At 39.1% G+C, this 14,293-nt stretch overlaps 2 protein-coding genes across 2 annotated transcripts in view; both read right to left on the bottom strand.

The window, feature by feature from the left end:
* tbck (TBC1 domain containing kinase) overlaps positions 1-3,144 on the bottom strand; it is a 38,698-nt gene extending 35,554 nt beyond the window's left edge. Inside the window, exons 1-4 of the mRNA XM_079160382.1 lie at positions 3,031-3,144; positions 1,261-1,473; positions 442-514; positions 37-151 (exon numbers count right to left, since the gene is read on the bottom strand). Of these exons, the coding sequence (XP_079016508.1) occupies positions 37-151; positions 442-514; positions 1,261-1,453 (381 nt within the window). The 5' untranslated portion in view covers positions 1,454-1,473; positions 3,031-3,144. The remainder of the gene's footprint in view (positions 1-36; positions 152-441; positions 515-1,260; positions 1,474-3,030) is intronic.
* A 1,207-nt stretch (positions 3,145-4,351) lies between these two features.
* On the bottom strand, positions 4,352-12,955 carry LOC306696709 (polyunsaturated fatty acid lipoxygenase ALOX15B-like). Its single transcript, XM_079160384.1, has 15 exons — positions 12,923-12,955; positions 12,530-12,707; positions 11,997-12,201; positions 11,763-11,844; positions 10,483-10,605; positions 10,275-10,378; positions 9,744-9,910; positions 9,453-9,596; positions 8,830-9,033; positions 8,549-8,635; positions 8,272-8,441; positions 6,960-7,081; positions 6,729-6,829; positions 5,872-6,042; positions 4,352-5,520 (listed from the first exon to the last, which is right to left on the bottom strand). Exons 2-15 carry the CDS (start codon positions 12,680-12,682, stop codon positions 5,341-5,343), a joined length of 2,013 nt encoding a protein of 670 aa, XP_079016510.1. The 5' UTR covers positions 12,683-12,707; positions 12,923-12,955; the 3' UTR covers positions 4,352-5,340.
* Positions 12,956-14,293: the final 1,338 nt, after the last annotated feature.

Below are 14,293 nucleotides of genomic sequence, written 5' to 3'. Positions count from 1 at the left end.
TTAAAGATAGACATACAAAAATCAGCACAATTTTACCTTGCAGTCCATGAGCACATTGTGTGCACTGAGGGCTCGGTGCACCATACCGTGTTTGTTCATGAACTCCAGACCTTCAAGGACCTCATAGGCTATCTGCAGCACCCTCTCTGGGCTAAAACAAAGAAATACCCAACAGGGTGTCAAACCAACTGGTGACTGGGTCAGAGAAAAGACATAACAAACAAGTTATCTAAATGTTCAACACTTAAGTTTTAGAAATTTAAATACACTGTTTATAATTTGCAAACCTAACCTCAGCCAGTAGATAGCAAGGTCCATGCATAGTATTTCCATCATGCCCGTCAGATACAATTTCAATAATTAACTGATAACGGCTCACCAGTGAAAGTGAAGGTAGGAAACAAAGTGGGTTCATCACATAGACTGTAATAGAAATCTCACCTGGCGGTTTTCCCCTGTTTTTGGAAGTCACTTAAACTGCTTTCAAAGTGTTCAGCAACAACAATCAGCCGTTCTGTAGAGCAAGATGAAAACACACTTTTAAGATTAAAAGATACATGGAATGTATTTATGTTTATTGATACCTCTATGATATGCAGTACAAAACATAACATGCACTTTCCCAAGGGATCAAGAACCTTTTGAGGAACTTAGGAACTAAACTAAGGAACCAGGGACTAAACTTGCATTCTAAACTAAGGAACCAAAAACTAAACTTGCATTCTAACCTAAGGAACCAGGGACTAAACTTGCATTCTAACCTAAGGAACCAGGATCTAAACTTGCATTATAACCTAAGGAACCAGGGACTAAACTTGCATTCTAACCTAAGGAACCAGGATCTAAACTTGCATTATAACCTAAGGAACCAGGGACTAAACTTGCATTCTAACCTAAGGAACCAGGATCTAAACTTGCATTATAACCCAAGGAACCAGGAACTAAACTTGCATTCTAACCTAAGGAACCAGGAACTAAACTTGCATTCTAACCTAAGGAACCAGGGACTAAACTTGCATTCTAACCTAAGGAACCAGGATCTAAACTTGCCCCAAGACTTGCGTGTTAATCACAGCAAACATGTATTCCACACAGAACAAGATGATGAAACCACCAGCTTGGAAAGTTAATAAATACCCAGGTTCTACTTTTTTTGCCCAAATCAAATCCCAGGAATGTTTTGGAAAAGCTCAGTGAGAGTACACATAAAGGGCAGAATATATAATAAAATGAAATGCAATAAAGTAAGAAGAGTCGTACCGTGTTTCCCTCTGGACATGTCCACATACTGGCAGAGTCTGGGGTGAGTGATGGTTTTGAGGACCTGGAAACGTCCCAGGATTTTGATGGAGTTGGGAGTGAGAGGGAGGCCATTGCTCCCACAGACATCATGAGGGAGAGCTGAGGCAAAGAAGGTGAAGGCCCCCAGCTGGGCGTCTTTCAGGGGCCTCATCTTGCCGCTGGCTTGAAGCACTGATGATGGGAGATATAATCAACTTTTATTTCAGACTCATGAGTCTATATAGCAATAAACACAAATACAACAACAATATATAAAATACAATACAATATGAGGACATATTGTACTGTACACTGGTATAATCATTGTAGTTAAAAAAGTCACTCCTTGTTAAAAACATACAGACATTTGTTCCAATGTTTCCAGAAACAAGAAGAATACCTTGTATCACTTTGTGTTGGATCAGTTAAGGCTTTTATAATTACATTTAATCGACATTTAAATTTGTAGATAAAATTGCTCAACACAGCATGGAAGGTGGGAACATTACGGGTCACAAACATATTATTATCACTTGTCCATCTTGGAAGCTTGAGCAAGATTCTGAAAGCATCATTAAATGCCACCTGAATCTTCTTCATTTGTGCTTTACTATAGCTGCACCACAGGTGGGCTGTATACAGTGGAGTACAGTAGGCTCTGAAGCACATCGTCATCATCACTTAGGTCATTCCTGATGATGTGACCCAAATATTTAAGGAAAATGTAGCTTCTGATCCTCCTTAGTTTTACCTATCATGATAACACTCTTTTTAGAATTGAATTTGATGTCATTCTGCATGCCATACCGAGAGCAGACACTGAGCAATTGCTGTAAACCAGCGCTATAAGGAGACAGGACCACTAAGTCATCAGCGTACATCAGATGGTTAATAAGACTTTCCCCCACCATACATCCTGTCTTACACTCTTTTAACTTTTTAGAAAGATCATCCATATATAGATTAAAAAGAGCAGGTGACAGTATTCCACCTTGTCGGACGCCATTGGTCACTAGAAAGGGTGCAGATACACTCTTACCCCATTTAGCTCGCATGGTTTGATGTGAATACCAAAAGTGCAAAATCCTAATCAAGTATGGAGGGACCCCTCGCTCTTATAGTTTAACAAACAATTCATAATGATTAATTCGGTCAATAGCTTTAGATGCATCCAGGAAACACATACATATTGTAGTGTTATGTCTCCTGTACTTACTGACAACTTCCTTCAGTGCATATATACATAAGTCTGGGGCATCTTAGTGTTATTGGCAACCTTAACTTCTGTCCAGAAATCAGAGACATTATTCTGCTGCAGCTTTTGAGGAGAGAGACCTCAACGTGAATGATGAATACACGTGTGATAATATACATGTATGAATGAGCAGAACATTCTGATCATCACCATCATGTTCTCATTTATGTCATAGCATCCGGTGTTAAAAACATGAATGAAATGTTAACTGCTTAACGTCACATGTTTATGTTCACGCTGGCTGAGGCAAAGGCCACCATTAGAGGAAGTGACAGGTTGACACTGTACGAGTACGAGTGAGTAATACATGTAAGTGATATATTCACAGCATATAGCTGTAGATTAACCTCGGAAACAAACGGCACAATGTGCACAGTGATGCTGCAGATAAACCCACCGTGCGAGATCAGCTATGTTATGATAATAATGTTAACAACAAACAAAGGAAAACAATAATATAATGTGTATGAAATCAGAAAAACGAGTCTACTCACGCTTAATGGTAAAGCTGTACGGCCATGTCGACGGAATTAACTCTAAATTAGTATTAAAATATTTGAAATGAATCTCGTTTCCTGCCTCTGCGATGTGATGGGAACAGCTGAGTGAACGTGACCAAATACGTCATATTTTTGCGACAAGAAAAAAAAAAAAAGAAAACGATTATGGAACTTAAATCAAATTAAGTTGTTTCAAAAACCTCAATAAGGTTGTTCATGAATTATTTTTTCCGTATTTTTTGAAGAGTTGGTTTATCATTGGAGTTATTACACACAGGCGTTATCCGTTGCCTCCTTACATGTTGCGACGGTGTCTGATCTATAGAAGATATGTCGCACTCTGATGGTAAATCTAGCGGCCTGTTTCACATCCGGATGCTGCAGAGATCTAACGAACCGGTCCGTGTACGTTTTGATAGTCCGTTTTAACCGTTTAGTCGAAGAAACCACAATACGGAAATACTATGGTCTTCTCGTTTTTAGTTTCAAACCAAAAACGGAAATGGGCCGTCGTATTTCCGTTTTTGGTGTCTGAATTCAAAGATGAAAAAAACAGAGAAGCAAAATCAAATAACGAGCCGAATTTGTTTTTTGCATCCAAGTCATTTTTGAGTGCGCACCGTTGTTGCTGTTGGCACTGATATTTATTTTCTCCACATATTGTGCTGTTGCTTTAGTGAACACAGATTGTAGACTGTAAAAGTGTTGACCTATTTCTACCACTAGATGGCAGTATACGTGTACTTATACCAAGGATTTAGTCATATTTACCTGTGCCTTTCTTAAGTATCTAGGTTATTGATACAGATGTATTTAATGCTGATTATTTCATCTGATATTTGATGATTATGGTAAATTTGCAACCTAGTTGTATACATCCTGTTTTGATTGGTGTTTGGTTTATTCTTATTAAACACTAAGCATCATTTACCGACCTCATTCATTTATTTGTCACACTTAAACCCTGAATTGAATGTTTAAACAGAAGAGATCAAAGGGCCAAGATGAGGAGATATAATGTTGGTCAAATGCTGTGGTCCAAATAAAATGACTTCAGATTTATTGCCATTGAGTTACAGACAGTTTGATAATTATTTTTCCATGAAATTAGACATGGTCATAGTAGGGGTCCTTATCAGAGATGGGCAAAAATACATAAAAATACCCCCAAACAAATGTATTACAACAAAATACAAAATACTGGTGCCAGAAAATGTAACAAAATACATGTATATTGTATTTAAAATATAGGAAATACTTTTTTTCTGGATTTTCCGTTTTCTCACAATTTGGTATAGCAGAGCATTCAGGTTTGGACTATATAATGTACACAAAGCTCTGGTGAACCCCACAAAAAGGAAGAACAGTCACAGAATGTCAGTGTAACTAAGCAAAGCTATTGAAAGACAACAACTTGATTATGTATATATTTTTATTAATGGGACTTAACAGCCCATAAACGTTGGCTTTGTATCAACAAGAAAATATTCATCACATATGACATACAAGCTCCCAATCTCCCTCTTCCTATAGCTAGCTACTCCACTGATAAGTTAACTTGCTAAACACTGGCTATGTATGCACTAGCCTAGACAGCATGCTAGCGTCATTAGCATGTTAGCATCGATCGCTAGCTTGATATTATAACCATCACCATATATATATACACAATAGGCTATGTAGCCAGACCCAGACATAAGCTATACATCAAGCTAGTTGACATCTGTCACACTCAGATCAAATATTTACCCCGACAGACAATCCGTTGAACTTGAAGATCTGAAGACTGAACTCATGAACTGTTTTTTGATTCGTGGAGAAAGTATTTTGAGTATTTTAAATACAAAATTACTCCACTCTAAAGTATTTTGTTACAAATTACGTCAGATTTTTAATCGAAATACGTATCGAAATACGTATTTCAAATACAAGTAATAAAAATACTAACCATCTCTGACTGTAGCTAATGTAAGTAGAGCAGAAGAAAGCCGTCAGTACGTGATGAGCGAAGTGTCATCAGAACAGAGAGCGCTTCTGACCTGACCTGATGTATTTTCATATATTTACAGGTAATTAAATGTGTTGCACTAGAGTGAGCTTTGTGTCATTCTTGGTTCTGTAACAAATGGCTACAACACAACACATATGCTGTAGAGTTGTCCCAGAAAAAATAACAGATCAAATCATTCTTGTGTTGAAATAGCAAATTTAAGATGTGGCTTATGAGTTAAATCAATCAGCATACAACAATCACATGCATTGTTGAATTTGGCCAACATCTGTGTAGGTCACACCTTCTAATATTCAAAGGGACACACTATTTTCTATCACCTTTGGATCCAGGTATGTGTATGGGACCTTCAGATTATTGTTTCTGGCATTGATGATTGCACTTAACACTTGAAGGTCTCCTTGGAAATCCTTTGTCAGCTTGCAGGGCATTTTGTCACTAAAATGCTCCTCTGGGTACTGGCCAAGATAGACCTGATGACATTAATGATACATTTAAAAAAATTAATGTTTAGACTTTTGGCAATATACAGTAATGTGCAGTTTCAGTTGGCCTAAACTTAATACAACTTAAACATTTTTTATTTCATTGTCATACACATACGCGAAATTTGACCTCTGCATTTAACCCATCCCTAGTTTATAGGGAGCAGTGGGCTGCTGAGAAGCGCCCGGAGGAAGGAGTTAGGGGTTCAGTGTCTTGCTCAGGGACACTTCAACACATGACAGTCCCAGCCAAGTATTGAACTGTCAACCTTGCGGTTAACAGATAACCCTCTTGTGCCATGGCCACCACATTATGAAATTAAAGACTTGGGCACTTACAGAGTCAGTGGACTGCCTGCTGAGTAGCCACACGGTGGACATTCCCTGAACCGTTGTGTTGATATCAGGGAGTGTCCGCAGCATCGTGTTCTCACTTGTTGTCCCCTTTTTGATTGGTGGAGCACGTTTTAGGGTGACGGGATTGTTGGGCATCCAGCCACCATAGTCAAACTGTGAAGAATGAATGATTGACAGATGACTGATGAATACGGTTTGAAGCTACGCCATGTATCAGTCTGTCTACTACTTTGGTCCACACTGAAATATTGGATTGGAACAAAGACATTCATGGTCCCCAGAGGATGAATCCTAATGACTTTGGTGATCCACTGATTTTTCCTCTCGTGCCGACATGAGGAGAACATTCTTGGTTTTCAGAGGAATGTCTCGACAACTTTCAGCTGGATCGTCATTAAATTTGGTTCAGACATTCACGTTTACCTCAGGACGAACTGTAATAACTTTGGTGATCCTATGACTTTTCATTTATCAGATCAACGTTTTTATTTGTCCAATACTCTGTCTTATGACCAAATACCTTCAAACCTAATGACATTCCGACCAGCCTCAGCTGTACTTGTTTTGTGCTGATAAGAAAGCTTGCTGATGCTCGCATGTTAAACAAAGATTGTGATCTCAACATTATACCTGCTAAAAGTTAGCATGTTAGCATTGCCATTGTAAGTATGTTAGCATTTGTTGTTTATAGCTCAAAGCATCACCGTGCCAAAGTGCAGCCTCACAGTCCTGCTAGCATGGCTGTAGACTCTTGTTTATGTTAGACTTGCTGACAGTAAAATCCTCATGAACCCATTCCACAAAAAGAGCATTATTATAACTGAATTAAAAGACCTCACCTGTCCAGTGTTCACAGCCGAGTGCTGTCCTGAGCAGGTGAAGATCACCATGGTGACAAACTTCACCAACTCAGCCACGGTGGTGAAGCTCTCTGGAATTCCTGACAATTAGAGGAAATAAACTGCATTTAAGAAAATGTAAGTTTGATTTCTGTTTGCATTAAGATCATATAATGGTTCATAAATGAACACATTCATCATCATGAGGATTGATCTTGTCTTTAAGCCCACCTGTGCTGGGTTGGGACAGGAATCCATGTTCAAAAATGTCTGAAATCCACGTCTGCAGTTCAGTGTCTTTCTGGACCTCATCGTCATTCTTGTAGTAGAAGTTCAGCACTCCCTGCACAAACCTTTGACAAATGTGGATACGTTCTGTTCAACACATTCCCAGTTGAATTAGGCATTTTTTTAAATGCACACTGCAGTAGTAAGACATTCTTTTGTAAGACAATTTAAGGCCATCTCTTTAGAATGATCAGTTCTGTTCTTTTTAAGAATTTGCTGCGATAGCTTATTCAACACAGTAGATCAAACAACTTTTAAGAAATAATGTGACATTTTCTGAAACTTGCCCATTGTCTCTCTTGTTGAGAGTGAGATGAGAATATCAATATCACTCTCATATTTGTGCATTAAGTATAGCTCTACAAACTGGAGGCAATTAGCTTAGCTTATATATTAGTTACATGCCGCATTTTATTCTTGGTAAATAGTTGCCAGGTGCAGGGATTTCCTGGAGTCTTCTGGCTCTCTGGCAACCTCACAGTGACGACAAATTACCAGGATTAAACAAACAAGATAAAATGTTAATTAATAAAGCGCTTTACAGGCGTTGGGAGGCCCATTTTTTATATTTTGAGAGATCTTCCAGTCTTTGTGCTGAGCTAGGATAATCACCTCTTCATTGTAGCTTCATACTTAACACACAAACATGAGAGTGGTATTGATCTAAGATCAATACAAATAAATTATAAAACATAATAAAATACATTTATATTTCATATTCTGTAACTCCATTACAGTGCCCTCTGTCATAATACAAGTTATTACAGTCAGACATCACCTGTCTTTGTGTCAACCACACCAATGATTGCTTTTCATTGAAACTGAAGCCTTAAATGTTGAAGGTAGGGATGCCCCTTCCCTAGTCTCACAGAAGTTCTCAATCAAAGTAGTTCAGGCTGGTTCATTTAGAACATTTTACAGCCAACTGCCAATCTACTCAATCAAGAGGCAGATCACTCATTTACTGTATTGTCATATTTTAAGGCATTGTTAGTCGAACTTGCAGCAGTGCCTCTGGTGACTGCTATGAAGCATATGTTTCAAGATAAACTGTTTGTAGGAAATTGCAATAACATGGACTAACTGCAAGACATTATGCAGCAAAGAAACTTTTTGTAAAGCGCAAAATAAGATGTTGCAGCTTAACTGATCCTTTATGAGAAACCAACTGAGTGACATAAGAGAATTAAAGCTAGCTAGTAGAGAGGGCAGGATTTAGAGCTCTTGTTTTCCAATACCAGGACACCTGTACTACCTGTGGATGATCTCCCAAAGCTGGAGTCCATCATCCCTGTAGTAGAAGTTCGGTACATCCTCCAGCCCACGGTCAGCAATGTCGTCTGGAATGCAGAGGGAGCGGTAGGTCACTGAGGACAGTGATCTCTTCAGGATTGTCTTCATACCCTCTCCACCTGAAGCTGCAAACTAGGAGACATTCAAATATGTAAGGATTATAGTTAGAGATAAATAATGTACATGACACTGAAAATATAAAAAGATGTTTAGATATTTCGGTGTTTGTCTTTTCGTACCTTAGTGAAAATTCCAGTCTTAGATATTAGAAGACCTCGAGCCAAGTTGTTGATCTGTAGAGTGTAGCGAGTGTGAGGTACAAGGAGCTGAGGGAAAGAGGAAAACTCTGTTAACTTCAAAGCACACATCTTGATGCTTCTATACCATTTAGCAGTGTCAAATACTTGAAAATATATACACGATAACACATTATGATTCATCAACTTTAGAAGACACAAAAATCAGCAACTTGAATAAATTACAACTCCAGTAAAAGTTCAGTATTCTCCCTTTCAGTTACCTTGTACAGTGGATGCACCATGGGCACGTTGCGCAGCAGTGACACTGCAAAAACTTCAGCCAGCAAATGAGTGCGCAGCAGGTGAACATTGAGTTGATGCTCGTTGAAATCTGCACTTCTCACAAAAATCTTGGCCGTCAACCAGTCGTACTCAGAGTCAGTAGGAAAGAAGATGGGATTATCATCTGCTGGAGTCTGCTTCAGCTGCAGGAGAAGGAAGGGAGGTGTGGTTAACTCAATCCATTCAATATATTACCAGCAGTGGTCAATACCGTTAGATACTCTGTTGATCTCTAAGAGCAAATTCATAATTTCTTTGAATCCCATGTCAGAGCACAGGGTCAACTTGAGAACAAAAGCCTGACTTCAATGATCTAATGCCTAAATTCTCATGTTTTTGGCCAAGGGAAAAGGGAGGCGATCTGGCAATTGCAATGAAAAGACTTTATATAATGTTATTTCTCTGATCCACATTAGTCATATACTGTATGTTTGCACTCTATTTGTGTAATTTAACTAAAGGTATTTCTGTCTTCTCTGCACATATGACATCTAAAGTGTTGCATGTCTGTCCGTCCTGGAAGAGTCATCACCACAATAAACTATTTGAGTGGTAATCTCACCTGAATAGCAATTGGCATCATCTGATCATCAGGTGTTTTGTGAAGCAGGATGAGGGGAGCCATCAAGTACTGCTTCATCCCGTTGATGATGTTTGGTATCAAACCATCCAAACGCTTGTAGTCACACAGGAATATGTTTCCTTTCTGTTTAAAATTGTATTCACATGCATACAGCGTGAATATTACTTATACTCAGTGAACGTAAGTGAATGTAAGTGCAACATGCTTTTTCAAATTCAACATGTCATGGAGCAAAATATGACAAAGATCAATCAAAGTCAAGACATTTACCTCCATTTCATCTGCCAAGCTATGCTGACCACTGAGGAAGACCATGTCATCAGTGACAGGAAAGTTGTTGGGCAGGACTGAACAACGTTGGATCAACATGGGGTTGATACCGTTTAGAAACTGGTAGCCAAAGAAAGCGTCCTCCTTCCAATGTTTCTGGACATATTCTAGAAAAAATTGTTGAACTTCATTGAGTTATACATTTTGTGCTAGAAAATCTTCCTCTTTCACAGTTATCAGCTTCACTCTGCACTGTATGTGAAACTGGAAAATGGGAAACAATTCGTTGCAGAGTGCGATCAGAGACATGGTTGGACACTGATAACAGTTATATATCAAAGTCTTGATTGTTTGCAATTAAATACTGTTAATTAATTCCTTCTGTGACATTTTTTCCCTGTTTATTAAGTTAAGTAATAAAAAACAATTATAACATGTTTTCGGTAGCATCATGAATATCCGAATGAACATAGTTGAATGTACTATCATGCTTACTGTAAAAAGTATTTCATTAAACTACCATGAAAGTACCTAATATGTCAGTTAGTTTGCAGCAGGACACCCGATTGAGAGTATCCATATCAGGCCAGTTCTCCGTGGAGTCAGAAATTCCGCTCAGTCCCAGCGCAGACAGCCTAGAAAATAAAAGCATAAATTAGCTTTATTATTATGCCTTAAATCATGTTCATAGGCAGGTACAGTTACAAATATAGATATCTGACAGAATTGAAGACCTCACCCAGTGGCTGCAGTGTAGCCAAACTCTGTGGTCTTGGTGAAGGAGAACTGGACCTCATCAGGCAGATCAAGAGGGTCCTCTGACTTCATGCAGTGGGGTGTTCCCTCTAAATACTCTTTCCAACTGGTAAATAGAGAAGAGCTGAGTAATGAGGAACTTTGCACATATACCAATGTATAAGCAGTTTTAATTAGGGCCTGAGCACCGACGTAATCAGAGAGGAGGACCTATTGTTATTCTAATGTTTATTATTAGGGCCCGAGCACCGAGTTAGTCGGAGCGTAGGACCTATAGTTATTCTAATGTTTATTATTATTGCGCGTGTTTCGTCGCAAAAAAGAGGTGCTTGGGATACTGGAAAACTTTAGAAATTTTGCACGCAAGCCAGAATTTGCGAAAATTGCAGTCTGATTGGGGTGTCCAGCTGCAGTATGAAATATTGGCTCAATAGCGCCCCCTGTTGAGTAGCCCCAACATTGGCTTTCACCTAGCTGTGTGAAATTTGGTAGGTATGTGGAACGTGATGGGACGTACAAAAAATCCTCGTGGAATTTTTCACTAAACCAAACAGGAAGTCGGCCATTTTGAAGTTTATGACGTTTTTGGACCATTTCAAGGTGTCATACTTTAAAGAACTCCTCCTAGAGATTTAACCCAATCGACTTCAGATTTTTTCAGTATGCTCTTGAGACCTTGGCAGTGAAAAGTTAGACAAAGATCAAAAAGTTATCGAACTATGTATCCGTGGCGTGGCCTCCAAAAAACACCATTCGCCACGAAACAGGAAGTTGTTGTGACTCGGCCGTACATTGTCTAATCTGCTCAAAATTTCTCATATGTCATAACATCCTAATCCTGAACACATCTATATGACAATTTAGAAACATAGTAATAGCGCCACCTAGTGGCGACAGGAAGTTATAGGTTGTGTACTTTTACATCCTGCTCCTCACAGATTAATCAGATCCCTCTCAAATGTTGTCAGAAAAAACACAGTGTATGATGGTCACAGAACTGCATGGCCGCGTCAGTCCTGCCAGTACCCTCTACGGGCGTGAAGTTGTGAGGGCCCGATCAATGCTGCTTGCAGCTTTAATTTAATATGTAAGCATAATATACTTAACTTGACTTCAATATTACAATTTTGAAAAATACATTTCAATTAACCCTGGCAAGTGTAACAGTGTCATATGGTGGTTCATTTTCACCCAAAAGGGCGTAGATGAATGTTAGTTTTGGGGTGCATGAAGTTAAAAAGTGTTTACGCTCTGATTGCTCACCAATAGTCTTCCTTTCGCTCCTTCAGCTCCTCATTCCGACTGTACTTTCCAAGATCATGGGTGTCTTCAAAGACTCTCAGAGCTTGAAGAAAGAAATAACAAGGTTTAAAATTGTTGATAAATACAGCGAGTTGGTTACTCCAGCCTCCTTATAGACCAGCATTTCCTTCTTTTATGTCTTCTGTGGTCAGTGAACAGCGCACAGGATGTCTGACAAGTGTAATTCACACAAACCTGTTCCCTCTCTGAAGCGGTGCACCTCACTGTTAGTGAGCCAGCGGTAGATGGGAAAGTTGTAGGTGTCACCCTCAGGGGATTTCACTTCCACCTTGGCAGGGAACCAATTGTCTGTAAAGAAGGTTATGAGAGGCTGCCCCTCTATCTCAATCAGGATCAGCTTTCCAATGGAGACGGGGCAGGACACAGTAAAACTTGACACCTGGAGTAATGACAGAAATGGGTTGCGTATTTGATAAACAAGAAGTGAACTGTAACATTTCGATAGTTAGCATACAATACTGAATGTAGAAGGATGGACAAAAAAAAATATATACAATGCATGAATATAATATTTATTTGGAGCTCATTATGTGGACTTTTTTTGTTGCTTTGGTCACCTTTGAGGCCGTAAGTTAAAGAGTTACAGAGCAGCACATATCCTGTTGCTGCACAGGGTTTACATCAGCTTCTCTAAATTGATATTCAATTCAATAATCTGAAGTTGAAGAAGAGTGTTATACATTTAGAGAATGATATTTCAGACTTACTGCTCCTTTGTAGAAAGACAAAGGCCCTTTGAGGCCAAGGAGCCAGGTGCGGTTGCTCACCCCATCTGTGCCCACCAGCTTAATGTGGACATTGTTAAAAGTGCCGGCAAAGGCGAGATCGCTAGTGTATACGGTCACTATATAATCCACCATTTTCACACTGGCAAGCAGAGGAATCCTGGTGGGGAGAGAAAAATAATAACCATTCTAAGTACTGATCAGGTTAACTGTTGAGAACCAGATGAAGCTTAATGCAAAGAAACTTTAACATACTGCTATCACAATTAAAATGGCATTAGCAAAAGATATAAGAACTAACATTAAATGTTTTTTTTCCTTACCAATCTATTACAGTCTAATCTTTAAAATAATTTAATGCAGCGTCTCTCTTACCTGTTTATGAGACCAAGAAGCTCCTTTGATGAACTGATCTCTTGATGTCTTGAAGTATTCAAAACTGATTTCTCATTTTATACACACAGTTTTGTGGGGGTGTCCAGTCAGTATCAACGGTAAATAGTTACTTCTGGTGATGGAATGTTGGACATGTATGAACATGAAGATGAGGCAATAATGATGTTGTTCACACCACACGTTGTTTTTATTGAAATGTGCAGAATAAAGTGATACAGCGACTGTGACCGTGGCTCACTGGGTAGAGAGGGTCGTCCGGTAACCACCTTGCGGTTCGATCCTTGGCTGAGATGTGTCCTGTGTCAAAGTGTCCCTGAGCAAGACACTGAACCCCTGTGGGCTGCCACACAGGAATGGGTTAAAATGCAGAGAACACATTTCCCCACTGCGGGACTAATAAGAGATTGTCCTTTCCTTTCCTCTGGAATGACCTTCCTGCTCACATTGAGGCCTATAAAACTCATATTTTGGTCTTAACCTTCGGTTATTTACTTTTTCTTTTCATTACTTCAGGCCTCGTACCAGTTGCCATGATCCTTCCATCTGGTCATTGTGCAATTGTTACCTGGAGGAGCCATATTCCAATATTCCCAGATGTCCCCAACTCTTCCCGAGGTGGGAGTTGAAGACCTTGTAGCCAGATGTTCCCAGTTCACCCTCATTACACATTTGGGTTTACCAGGTCTGTCCGGCAGCCTCCCCGCCATCTGATCCAAATCACCACCAGGTGGTGATCAGTTCTGCTCCTCTCTTCATCGGAGTGTCCAAGGCAACGTGCCGGTTGCCAGTAATGCAATTATATATAAATAATCAATTATTAGCTGTCTGAGACATGTTCAAACAAATGTTGTTGTTTTTGTACCTGTTGCCAGTCATTGTGCAATCATTACCTGCGGAGCCATATTCCAAAGAATTTTTCTTTTTCTAAATACTGTGTGAAAACACACCTTGGTTACCTTTCATTATATTCTCACACTCAAACCATGAGTCATATTCCAAAGAAAATGATACAGTATATCATTTTCATCTTGCAATAAACATGGATATGATCTTGATCACTTTGTATTTGCCTTTTCTGTTGAGAAATTATGGGTTTTGAGGCAGTGATGGCTTTTCAATGTCATTTATAAATGCTTTGTAAGGCATAGACAGTCCTCACTTTAGATGAGGTCACACAAAACACTTTCCGAACGAGTAGCAACTACCTCAATTAATCATGAATTAATTAATTTACAAATGGGGAATCCATCATTTATAAAGTATGAAAACACAATCATGAAACACAATAGACGAGCTTATTAATCAAGAATAAAACATTTATAACTGTTGTTATGAATAGCATACTAATGA

This window comes from Pholis gunnellus (assembly GCF_910591455.1).
Source record: "Pholis gunnellus genome assembly, chromosome: 5".
NCBI classification, from domain to species: Eukaryota; Metazoa; Chordata; class Actinopteri; order Perciformes; family Pholidae; genus Pholis; species Pholis gunnellus.
Note: the sequence above shows the minus strand (reverse complement) of the source record. Positions and strands in the feature narration are given on the sequence as shown.